The sequence below is a fragment of the Belonocnema kinseyi genome, chromosome 2 (assembly GCF_010883055.1).
Source record: "Belonocnema kinseyi isolate 2016_QV_RU_SX_M_011 chromosome 2, B_treatae_v1, whole genome shotgun sequence".
Taxonomy (NCBI): domain Eukaryota; kingdom Metazoa; phylum Arthropoda; class Insecta; order Hymenoptera; family Cynipidae; genus Belonocnema; species Belonocnema kinseyi.
This window is the reverse complement of record NC_046658.1, coordinates 7,326,573-7,340,431: the sequence shown is the minus strand read 5'-3', so window position 1 is coordinate 7,340,431 and position 13,859 is coordinate 7,326,573. Positions and strand designations below refer to the sequence as shown.

The 13,859-nt window shown below is 35.3% G+C and overlaps 1 protein-coding gene across 1 annotated transcript in view; it reads right to left on the bottom strand.

Moving 5' to 3' along the window:
• Positions 1–13,859, bottom strand: part of LOC117168403 (uncharacterized protein F54C8.7) — a 148,570-nt gene that overhangs the window by 72,219 nt on the left and 62,492 nt on the right. Inside the window, exon 4 of the mRNA XM_033354036.1 lies at positions 11,325–11,670. Coding sequence (XP_033209927.1) covers positions 11,325–11,670 — 346 coding nt within the window. The remainder of the gene's footprint in view (positions 1–11,324; positions 11,671–13,859) is intronic.

The following is a 13,859-nucleotide window of genomic DNA, read 5'->3' as shown; positions in this document are numbered from 1 at the left end:
TTGATTCCTCCCGACAATAAAACATCCACTTTCATCTTTAAATGACTTTGGTTTTCCTTCTGTAAATTAGTTTCACTCTCCTATGTAGTTTAATACTTTTGAATCAGTCTCAACCCACAGACTGACGTCAATTGTACTATTATAGGACATTATTGTAGGTGCAGAACCATAATTCACCATGTTGCATGGAGGCTGAGATATAGGGTGGGGGGGGAGGCTTAATACAATTAGGTATTTAGACATTTTTCAATGAAATGTTATTACACCAAACCAAACGTAATAAAGACGGTGGAAACCATTCCTCGAAAATATTTCTCGCTTATTGAAGTTGAAAATTAAAATTCCGAGTATCTCGAAACACAGGACATGGAGCCTCTTCAGGATATGTTATACATTTCTTCTACAGTAGAATAAATTCACATTAGGTTTTTATAGGTCTATTTTTTTTTTTAATTATGTAAATCATTGCATGATAATTTATTAACCTAAAAAGAGCTTACTATAGTTTCTTAAACAGTATCGTATGGAGTAAATATACTAAAATGTATATTAATAATGTAGATCCAGTTAAAAAGAAAAACCTGTTAACATTTTTTTAGAGTTTATCCTCTCCAGGACTTTAAAATAAAGACTACATTATAAAAATCAGAAGGAATTGTTCCATTTTGATTATCCTCTATAAGTCCAGGGAGAACTGACAGTTTTTTTTTAAATGTCGTTGAACGTTGAGTATGTAACTTCCGTGAAAAATGGTTATACATAATATAATAAGAATGCTGAGAAGTATATATGACATGGGTGAACAGAGTATAATAAACTAATGAATTTGTTAAATTAGTTGAATTCTGCATAGGTAATTCATATTATGTCCTTTTAAATGAACACTCTAAACAGATATTTGGCACACCAAAGGGATCTCCATTATCAGGAGTTATTACTGATTTAGTTATGGAAAAACTTAAGAAAGATGTTTTAAAAAAAATACCTTTTCACTACATCTTTTTCTAACGTCATATCGATGACTGTTTTACGTATGTAACAGAAGAAAACCTTGATCAACTTCTAACAGCATACAATTCTCACACGGAATAAAATCTGATCGCAGGCGGGTCCCAGAAGAATTGAAGCACCATACCATAGTTCCATTCTCGAGCCGTTCGATGTACAGTCCATGCGGACAATATTGGTTCTATGGTATCTGGTACCCTCCTCCGCCCAGATTTTTCTCCGTGTACCACCCAAAGTTACAATTTACTAGTAAAATAGAAAGTCAAAACAAAGTGAACTTTCTAAATATTAAATTTATAAAAGAAAATAACAAACTGATTACTTATTGGTATATTAAAGAAACTAACCCAGGCAGATATATTAATTTCAATTGATACATGTGTATAAATAATAAAATTTTAACGATATATCGTCTTGTTAATACGAGTAGATCAATAAAATTATCAGACCCAGAATTTAGGAATGAAAATCTAAATAAAATCACTGAAACCTGAGAACAAAACGATTACCCTACTAGATTCATAAATAAGGATATAAAAAAAGCTGAATTCATAAACAATAGTAATAATAATCAAAATAACAACATAAAAACGTTTGTCTATGATAATAAAATCTTGGCACTACCTTTTACAAAACTTTCGAGATTATATAGGAATAGTTTTAATATATACAATATAAAAGTGGTATTTACATAGTAAATGGTTATTTTTAATTTTTTTTCTAAAAATAAAGATGTGAGTCCATTTAACTTAAGAACACATGTTATTTATAGTATACCATGCTAATGTAAACAAATTTATGTATGTCAAACTAAAAGATACATCATGTCTAGAATTAAACATTAGCAAAATTAATAATAGCCTCATTTTATTAGAAAACAAAATTTAAAAAACAGCTTACTATATACTTATATACTTAAATACTTATTATATACTTAATATCTTTGTATACCCAATCTTTATATACTCCGCTCACCTATGTCATACATAACTCTCAAACTTCTTATTATATTCTGTATAACCTACGGGAGTAAAGCCAGCATAGGAACTTCCGGGAATTTGTGCCAAGCAACGATTGAGAAGATAATTGATTACAAATAGTTGTATAACAATTGTAATAATTAACACTGCGATTTATTGATGTTATTGTGTACTTCAATTGTCGTATGTAATGATATCAATACACGGTATTACAAATTATTGACAACATTAATAAGTACAATTTTTCAAATTTAAATATCTATCCCGCAAGGCCGCTTTCGATTTTAGGTCCCCCAGGTCTCACATGAGCGCCATATTGGAAATATTTCCCTCCAATTTTTAGCATAAGGATTCACCCCCGTGGTATAACCTTTCTTCACACAGGCTATATACTTTACGTTCGACCCCATTTTTAAAAAACTGTCAGTTCTCCCTCAACTAATAAAGGATAACCAAAATGGAATAATTCCTTTTAATTTGTATGATGTAGTCTTTATATTAACTTCCTGGGAAGGATAAACTCTTAAAATTTTAAACATGTTTTTCTTTTCAACTAGATCTACATTATTAACATACATTTTAATATATGTATTCCACATGGTACTTCTTAACCAACTGTGATTAGCTCTTTTTTAGGTTAGTAAATTATCATGCAATTATTTACATAATTTACCAAATTTAGGACTTATAAAAACCTAATGTAAATATATTCTACAGTACAAGAAATGTATAACATATCCTGAGGAGGCTCCATGTCCTGAAGCGAAAGCCCCATTAGTAATAATAACTTTACGATCAGCAAATCAACAATAATATCACCAACTTTAGTTAATAAATGTAGTATCAAATAAATGAATAATTCCACCAACTATTCTAACAACTAAAACAATTATATATTTTTAAATTAGTCTCAAAATATCTTGAACCGTCAATCAGGGCTATGAATGATAAATTCTGAGCTTTCTTTTGATTTACATATTATTAAAATTACAGAATGCAATAAAAATATTATAGGATAAAAAGCACATACACTACCATCGGAAATTTTTTGTTCGACCAGAGCGAGTCGTATTAAAAACTACTTCTGACTTTTAAAGGACTCGTTGAAAAAAGGAAAGTTAAACTGTTTTAAAACCCCATTAGAAAGCTTATTATATTCCGCGTCGAGTGACTACTAACAGAAATATTTATGTCCTTTTTAAGAGAATAGAACACGTGAAAAGTTTCAAGAAAAAATTAAAGAATTTCTCCAATTTTGTTCCTGACCTTCCACTCACGCTGAGACTTAGGGAAGTTATAAAAAAAAACTAAAGTTGGAAACGCGTAATATTTGAAACCTGATCTTTAATTTAAGCGAATAAAACTTCAAAAATATACATGGGTTGCCAAGATATTTTCACGTCCTGTGATGTATTATAACTATATTATTTATACTTATATTATTAATCATCGCTATATTTATACTTGTAATTTATATTAATAATTATGAAAGGATAGGATTATATTCTTATAAAAACGCACAAACTCGTGCATATTTATTATTATCCAGTATGTTAAAATCAATATTTTATACATCGCTATACAAACCACGCAGTTTCTACATCTTGGCTTTCAATACATCGCCAAAATACAATTATTTCTCATCTACAAATCTTCGGCCGCTGCTCATAAAAATCAGCCACGAAACATTAAAGAGGGTGGCACAATGACCAGTTCCTTGGACTCAAGGTACTACACCCCCGACTACGCCTTCAGATATAGACACCTGGATATACATAGAAATCAATTGATTACAGTTGTTACGTCCACTCGCCGTCAAGTTTCTGTTTCTGATCACAATGGAATCTAACATATATAAACCCAGGATCTAAATCAAAAGCCAGTCTATCTCCAAATTTCAAATCGGGTGGAAGCTGTGCTCAAAAATACATCGAATAATCAGTCAAACTATAATCTTCAAATCGGGCTGAAGCTCTCAGTGTTGTGCTTCGGAAATTCAATCAAACCGAAGTCGATTAGAATTTCAAATCCCTTTTAAATAAGTGAAATTTTACTCAGAATATCCCTTTGGACAATACCATCGCCAACCATAATTACCCCTGAGTACCATCAGGAGAGCCGCAGCTACCTGCGAAGTTACAAGCTCCTTTGACAATACTTATTGTCAACCTTCGTTACGTTCCATCACCAGAAGGACGGTCAGCCCCACCTGTTAACCAGTAGCCACCAGCATAAGTAACAGCATCCTTCCAAGCCAACGACCACAAATCTAACTAAGTAGGAAAAAAACAGTTTTCGTGGGATCTTAAAATATTCTAGTGATCCCCAGTTTTCCTAGTGCAATTTTGGATTATAAAATTGGTAAGTTTAAATCAATGAGTTCAGAACTCAAAATCTTTAACATTTCTTTAGAAACTTAAACATTAGGATCTACGTTTATTTTAAGCTGGAGTTCTGGACTGAAGAGTTTCTGCTACCACTGAGTCTCCAGTGCAAAGAAACTTCAAAATCAAAATACCAGTAAATTAAAAAAATAAATCAAATACTAACATAATCCTTTTCAATATTTTTTAAATCAGCTGTATCTCTTTAAACTTGTAATTTCCTTAATTTAATAAACTTTTGGATATTGTATATTTAGTTGTATTTCAAGCTATTTGTATATATTTCAAGCTATTTGTATAATAGTGTGTAGCTATCTTGCTTTTCGGAAGTTATTCTCATCCCTTTTTCTTCAATATAAAAAAAGCACATGAAACTCAACGGAATGCAAAAAATCTGTTAATTTTAATAATTCTACTTATACTATTTATATCTGAATTTATAATACCTGTGTTTATACCCTGTACAATTTTTATTTTTGCCTTGTACCATTTATAATTATGCCCTGTACCCCTAAAATCTAATTTCTGAAAAATTGTGTAGGATCTGTAATTCTTCAACAAATTAATTTCAACTTATTTTCATAATGAAAAATTTAAATGTCGAATACGTCAAAAATCACTTTTGAATCTCAAAGTTCAAGTAAAAATTCCATAATTAATTCAAGTTTCAAGGATAAAGCCTTAATTTTTTCTTCAAATTCAAAAAATTTTCAAAATGAAACTTTAGAAAACAATACACTGAATGACGTCACTATCACACATTTTAACATAAAAAGCGAGGGCCAAAATAGAGCAAATTCAACAATAATTGATAACACGCAGAAAGATCCTTTAAATAAATAAAATTATTTCAACGTTTCAAATATATTTCTATAACAACAATTTAAAGGAATTCAACCAAAACAGGAACATATTATACAGAAAGTAAAAATTAAATCAGACTCAGACTTTGACCCACAAACGTCAAACATGAATAGACTATCTACTAAACAACAGGTCTCCCTCAGATACACACTAAAGGTCATTCCGTTATTTGACGGAACAAATTGCCGGTGCTTACGAAAAAAAACCTGTAAAATAAAGCTATGAAGAAAAACCTTTTTCAAAGACGTGAAAAACAGATTGTTCATTAGGTCACTGTGAAAAAATACCTTGTTTAAAAACACCGTAAAGAAGAACACAATCTCAGTAAAAGACTACGAAAAAAATATATTTCGTTAAATGCTGAGAAAAAAACCTTATTTCTATAAGCGCCGTGAAAAGAGACCTTACTCATGAAAAAACCGTGAAAAACGAACGTATTCGTTAAAATTTATAATTAGATTGTTCTATTCTAAGAAAAAAACTATAATAATCATTTTGACGTAAAAAAGTATTATTGGTGAAATATGAAAAGAACTATAAATAAATATCAAATTAAAATCGTGTATTTTACGCTGCCAGTTGCTTATTGTCTAACTTTAATTGTTGTTTATACATGTATATTTAATATAGAGCGCATGGATCTATAGAGATTCATATAAAACATAGATCATAATAGGAATGAGGAGAAAAGTACTGGGCAGTGTTTACTAAAATATGTTTTTTATTACGGCCATTCAGTGATACGGGGTTTTTTCACCGTATTTATCCCTTTGTTGCAAATATTTTCTTTTGTTCAGTGAATTTACTTGAAAATTCTCACTCGGAGGTTTTTGGGGTCCCTAATAACGAATCTGAAGTCAGAATTTGGAAATATTCAATTCAAGATAGCGGATTTAAGATGACGGTTTCAAAATTTTGAAAAAAAAGAGATATATGAGCTTGAAAATCTTTACTTGGGGGTTTTTGGGGTCGCTGAATACGAATTTGTTGTTAGAATTTCGAAATAAATTCCTTAAGTGTCTACATTATTGAACTCAAAGTATACAAAATCTCATCTACGATTTCGAAGATTTACGTATCAATGTAAACTAAATTTGATCGACTAATTTGAATTTTAATTCAGTAACTTCAAATTCGTAATCAGCGTCTCTAAAAACCCCGAGCATAAATTTTAAGCTCGTATATATCTTTTTTCAAAATTTTGAAACCGCCATCTTCAATTTGAATATTTTAAAATTCTGACTTCAGATTCGTAATCAGCGACCCCAAAAACCCCCGAGTATAGATTTTCAAGATCGCATACTTCTTTTTTCAAAAATTTAAGACCGCCATCTTCAATTATAATATTTCCTAATTATGACTTCAGAATCGTAATTAGCGACCCCAAAAACCCCCGAATATACATTTTCAAGCTCGCACATCTCTTTTCAAAATTTTGGAACCGCCATCTTGAATCCACCATCTTGAATTTGAATATTTCCAAATTCTCAATTCAGATTCGTAATCAGATTCAAACATATTATTCAGATTCAGATTCAAACACGTTACCATTTAGGGAAGGATTTTGGGGCTTATCAAAACTGTGTACCGTATAGCATTGACATTCCAGTTAGCAACCAGATTTTTGTCGGATTTTCACGAATAAATCAAATGCTTCCGGAGCAAATGTCATGTTCGCAAATTAGACGGTCTTGACAAAGCCGCAACTGGACGCAAGTCTGCCTTAATAATTGTCTACACGGGCACTATAAAAATTCGCGGATCGTAAAAAGAGTTTTTTGGCCCACTCTGATAAAAACTAATTGTCAATTTAAATATTTCTGTCAAATAGTTTCGGTAGCTTTTCGATTAATATGCATAAGATAAGCCAATATCAGGGCGTTTTTGTGGACTTAATAGTCAAATTGTTTCGTTTTCACAGTCAAAATGTGGTTCATAATAAAGATTCTCTTTTAACAAAAATTATTAGCGGTGCTGGCTCGGAATTTCATCTTGAAAATTCATTTTAGTAGGTTTTTGACTTCCATCCATATGCTTGGAATACCTACAAATAAAATTGCGTTTTTTTATAGAAGGGTAATAAAAAGTATTATTTACGGCGCGGGATATAGGCGATTTTATTCTTGTAAATGAGTGTTCTTTTTTTTTTTGTTGCACAATATATGTGACTTGTGCTAATACATTTTGTTAAAATCAAATTGTTTTTCTGAACCAAGATTTTACCGTGACCATAAAATATTTGGATTACAATCGTTTCTCCGTACTTGAATGGGGAAAATCAATTACAAATGAGGGTGATATGTTTTGAGAACTTCACGTTGCTTCAAAATTTATTGTCTACTGTGAATATTAGAATTACTTACTTGAAATGCACTACGTTCTAGAGTTCGGCAACGATTCTTATGTACGCGCGAGAATAGCGAGCTCCCATTATTTCTTTACAACTGTTAATATTTTAAAAACTGTTGATTGTACAGCATTCTATCAAAGTAGTATTAACTTCTGTTTTGTACCAAGAATGCGTATACCACAAAGGTTTTGTGTAAATATGCACACATACATATGAGTGCGTGTGTGTTCACGCGTGTCAAGAATATGAAGTTCCAGTATGTGCGGCACTTTTCATTCTCGACAATTGACTCGATTTCTTTGGGAGCATTTAGCGGAGCGGTATGGAGGCTAATGCCGTAAGTGTGACAGAGGTGGCAAGAAGGCACTCTTAGTGCACGGATTGTGCCTTTGGATGTAGGTCGTTCCCGCATGAGTTGGACAACTAGATAGTATGTGTCCTAAATGCTCGAGCTGTGCATGACATGCTCTCCAACTATCATCGGGAATATCTGGGCTCAAAATATGGCGACGATATGCTAAAGTAGAAATGGTACCGTCTTGATATGCGAAAAAGAAAACCTCCGTGCTCGACTTCATTCCGGGTGATTTAGGGAAATCAAACGTTAGCTCACACGACATCGACTGATCCTCCACATTTCTGTGGAAGATATCATGTATCCTCTTGTCGAGGAGCTTTTCACAAAGATTTTTCTCCTGTGTTCTCTTAATCCAGTCTTTCAGGAGTGAGGCATCGAGACAGATAAGATTTGATGCATTTTGCTCACCCCAGATATTGAAATGAAGGTCGAGTTTTTCGGCAGCTTCCTTCAACGCTCTGCACGGAAACGCTCCTTTGTCCATCTTTTCGTGATTCCCGGCCATTTAAAGATAAGGGTCCCGTCCGTTTGCAACTATATATGCTGTTCCTAGAAAAATCCTGTGGTGAAGACATTAAAGATTTAGTATTACGCGTCCACCTTGACGGTGTGAGATGTAAAGTACAGAAACAGAAGATTCAAGGTGCCTGCTTTTGTTCATGTACATAACCTTTCGTGTCACGATGTCAAGGGATCCAAACTCATCCTTCGTCCATGAAACCAATTCAAATGAATAGAGTAATGCCGAGATGTCAAACATATTCGTAGCGGATACTTTGTTCCTCGCCGAAATTTCGGAAGACTAAGTCTGCCCCATGAGACGTTTGTACCTGCTTCGGAGAATATCCTTTATAGATGCTACATTCTGAATGCAACTCTGTGACACGCCTAGGTATGTATAGGTCTCTCCACCTCGAAGGTGTAGTATAACGCTTCCGTCGACGAGATACAGGATCTTCACGGATGTCTGGAAGTTTTCCTCACTCCAAATAAACCTTGGCGCATTTTTCTAAGCTATTTATTCTCGTCGAGTCTTCTTCCAGTGAATGAGGAACTTCGAAGACTTATCTCCAAATTGCTTCGACCTGCTCCGGTTATGCAGTCAATCACACACTGAACGAGGGACGCGTACTGTCTTGCCTTGACTATCTTTGTGGTGAGGTGATCCACTCGTCTCTTGGTCTTATGATCAGCTGATGGTTTTGTTTTACAGTTTGCATCTGCCAAAGTTCTAGCTACATTATACACACCACAATTGATATTTTAGAGGTGGGATTCTTCGGAAACATCTCCAGAAAGCTCGTCATCCAGTTTAGCCAGATCTTTAGGCTTAAGAGAAACCTGAATGTTGAAAGTTTCGCCGGGTCTTGAAGCATCGCTTTTCCTCTATTGAGCCCCTGCTTGCGGTTGGTTTCAGTTTCGCCTCTATATTCTGTTGCCCTCTTGTTCTGACTGCGGTTTAATAGGCGCTTCAGTTATATCACCCCTTTTCAGGAGTTCCTTGGCCGGGTTCGCAGTTGTTATTGCGAAAAATGCGAGAGCCCTGGGAGTTTCTCGTACCACAGAGCATGCAGTCAAGCCATGCTGCCTTTTCGTTCAGGGGCTATACTGGCATCACAGGACTGCAGCAGGATGTCCCTAAATTAATTTCTCCACTCAAATATATTCAGATTTTGCCGGTCCATCCAATTAACTCCGTTTTGATTGCCCTCCCACCCCCATTGTAGGGTATTCGGCATTGTTGTTCGACCCATTATTGAAGACCTTGCGTGTTCGATTATTTTGGGAAAAGGGTTCGTCCATCCTTGTGGAGCCTTGCATGCAAGGATAAGGATGCCAGAGTCACCGTTTGAGATACCTCACCCTGATGCCATTCAGCTTTCGGCACGGTTGCTAAGCCTTCGCTTAGGGGTTATTCCTTCGTGACCATCCTTGGACAATTGCCCGCGACTGCTTATTAATTATTGTACCCATATTCAACAGAAACTCTGGGTGCAAGGACCCTCTACCCGTAACCCAAGGACGCGTTTGGTGGCTTTTTCATAGGTCCTAATATTTGATTTCAACGGAATATATATGGGACCGCCCGCGAAGAAAATGATCGGTGGGAGTGGTTGCGACGTTGACGCTTGTGGTTTGATGTTTGCTTTGCAGGCTGCTTCGATTGTTTGGATCTTCTTTTTTACCACACGGGCGAATTTTGCAGAATTTACCTCTGATACCTTCGTATTTAGAGCTCTTCTCACTGTTTTGGATTCTTTTTCAAAGTCGCCAGGATTAGTTGGTATAGTGAGGAGCTGACGTGACTCACGCACTACCTCATCCTCTTCTCCCCCTTCCATACTACACTGCACTGCCACATGGCTGCTTGTGTCAAGAAGTTCGTGTTGCGTCGCTGATCTAGGCATGGGCGGCGTTTAGCTTTTAACTGACCTTTCTTTCGTTTTCTGCTTTTCCTATGGCCGATCAGGTACTAGATTTACGACATCCCCTCCTTCGACATTTTCTTTAAAGTATATCCTAAGATCGTTGGCATGGTATTGCCCTCTCTCTCCATTGTGTACTAGGGCAGCTGTGCTCGTTTTCAACCGGAAAGGTACGACTTTGAATTCACCAGAATTCGCTATAAGCTGCTCGTCATGTCTAAATTAGACATAATATTCATGACTTTGCACTTTTGGAATAGCACCTCTGCGGGGTATTTGCATTGCCAATCTTCAGTTAAGATGGCATTAAACTTACGTGCACCTAAACACAATCGAATTATACCGTCCTTTTTTTATAACCAGTACTATAGGGTTTATATAAGGACTGCTCGGTCGCTGGGTTATTTCCATCTTTATCATGCGTTGTATTTGATTGTCGCCTTTCTCGCAGTGAGCCATAGGAATAGGGTAACTTCTCCCCACGAAGGATAGTCTTTCTCTTACTATTAATTCATGTAGATAATTAGTTAGTTGGCCCAGCTCACGACAAAAGACTGCGATGTTTCCATAGGATTTTTGTCAACCCATTTTTTTCTGTTTGTTTTAAATCTGGAGTTTTATTACGTTTTTTTCTAAACTTGAGTCGAGTTCTTGATGTGCATTTCCCGTTCTTATTATTTCTTCTGTTGATGCTTCAACGTGGCTCAAATTTTGGTGCCCCTCTGCATTCTCGTGTCTCTACTCCTGAACGATCCTAATGACAGGTGCTCCTTCTAGATACGGAAAAGTTGACATATGTGTAACAAGGTCGATTGTTGTTCGATGTTCGTCTAGGATATCGATCTCAGATACAAGTTCTTGATAATTTCGGTACTGCTAAGAAATCAAATTGTATAAGGGAATTGGGTAATTGCACATCCACATCAATTTTTCGTTTGAAACGCCCTGCCTTGCCTTCTATAGGCCCCGTAACGGCCACATCTGCTAATGGTAAGCTTCCATACCTCACGAAACGCTCTTTGTTTGCGTTCCGAAATTCCTCTGAAATGCAGGTGAATTCTGTGGCAATGTCTATTAATGCTTTCGTTACTATGCCCGCAATTAGAATATTGGCTGTAGAGTATTTGGATTGCTTTTTAAATAACACCTTATTATTTTCTTCAATCAGTTCCTCCCGGGTACTAGTTATCATGTCGTTGTCTCCAGGAGTTGTTTTCCCATGGGGTATGATACCTCCCTGGGCTCGAGCCCTACTTGGTCCTGACGTGTCACCTGTGCGCGGCGTGCTCCCCGTTGCAGGCTGTTGAGTCCAGTTTCATTTGTTATCGGCACCTGTTCGCGAATAATTACCTCTTGTATTTTGATTTCGCCAGGTATTTTGTTGATTATTGTTTAAAGTTGTAGGTCGATTTCTCCATTCACGTTGCTTTAGAGGCCCTGTGTTTAAGCTTCCTATTTGGTCGATTTCTTCGAGAAGTTCGATTAATTGTTCACATATTTGTATGCCGCGGCCTATTATTATCCAATTTCTTTCTGACTTCGTGTTGAGCTTTCTATACCCAATATCTCTGTTAGAATTTAGCGAGATAATCTTATAGACCATTGATCTTATCTTTTACAATGAGCCACCAATCCTTGGGGGGATCCTAATAGTGATGTCTCGTGAGAGTACCACATCCCGATATTGCCTCAGCTTGCCTCCCGGTGGCATCATTAAAGATTCTTCCAAATTGTCAAAGGAGATATTTTGCACCATCGCATCTAGGTCTATTGGATTACTATCTTGTTACATTGCAGTTCTTCTTGCCACTTTTAAAGAGTGTAACTAAGACTCTTGTTCTTCTTTTATATTCTCATGCCCCGCACGTCGGCATCCAATACGTAACTACCGTTTTTAGCTATTTAAAGTTTTGTGAACTTAAACATTAACTCAAGAGACTTTTATTATTAATTTTACATTTATCTTAAACACTATTAGTGACAACAGTAATACAGAATTTCATAAACTTCTACATTAGTTTATCAAAAATTCCGTGACTCTTTCATTTTTGCCCTTACTTGCCATGACCATTTTTCAATTCTCTACCCTTTTTGTTTCATGTATGAAACACAAGAAAATTCCCGCTTAAAAATAAAATCACGTACATTTTCCGCCATATTCCCGCTTTTCCCACATACTAGGCACGCTGCTATATTTGATTCAAAATGTATTTTTAAAATATTGCAACAGTATAATATAAAGAAGGTTGAAATTAAGATAATTTGTATTCACTTTTATTCACAGGAAAATATCGAAAAGCGATATTGTTTTTTATTTCACGCTAAAATAAATTATGAGTGTCAATGTTTCAATATCGTCTAAGCAGCATGTGCAATGTCTTAAACAGAGTAAAGAATAATTCAATCGCATTATTGCTATACAGGTATAAGTTCGCTACCTATGAACTTTTGCCTATTAACTTAGGTAGACCTCATGAAAGATTGCTATATTTAAATAGGAAGAGGCGTATGGCTTTTAGTGCTCCTTACTATATCTACGATGCAGGTAATTTCGGTTTGTTTATAGTGAACCATTAGCAGTGTTACTGACTCCCAAAAGAAATTTTGTATCTCTATCGGAAGTACATTCTTAGTAACAATTACAAGATTTTGTATCGTCCCAGTTTCCTGACAAAGTTTAAATATTAGTTTTTTGCAGTGTTTTGTGATACAAGAATGCAGTTTTTATATAGAAAAATAGGCAAACATTGTATTTGTGAATTAGGTTTGTTTGAAAAATTATTAAATATTATTACATGACTAAATGTAAAACCTAGTGTCACTGTCTTTAGTCATTTGAGGATGGCTTCTTAAAACCAAAGATAATCCATCCCACATATCTAAAGTTTAAAATTGTTTATAAAATTTCTCTTAATAGCTGAGCGAATTACTTATAATGTTTCGCAACTCAAAAAATGTTGTTGTCTGTAAATAGTGAGAATGTGAGCAATAAATAGGGTAACAGGCATTTCATGCTCAGCTACAAAGCTCCCAAAAGATATCCCCTAAGCTACTGCCAGTGCATCATACGGTCAGCATTATTGGTTGAAGAATTCGGTTATAGGAAAAAAACGTGGTTTCCTCTAGAATGAATTGGCGGAACCAAAAGTGTTGTCTGTCACGAAGCATGCGTAGTGCAAAGGCAACTGTTTGGTACGGTTAGAGCCAAATTACGTACTTTAAATATTAATGCATTAATATTAGTTTCTGGTCGGCAAGGTTTAATAAATAGTTTAAGACAAAATAGTAATAGTGAGACAACGGTAGTAGGGGCTGAACCGTAGGCTTTGGGCCCACTCCATCGGCTTGCGGGTTCGATTCCTGCCTCGCACTCTGGAAGAGTCTCGACGGCCCACAGTGGGGTGAAATCGGAAAACGAGGTTCAAAATGACATTTAGAACGCAATTATGCACCGATTTTAGAATTTTTTTTTTTTTGAAAAATTCAGAA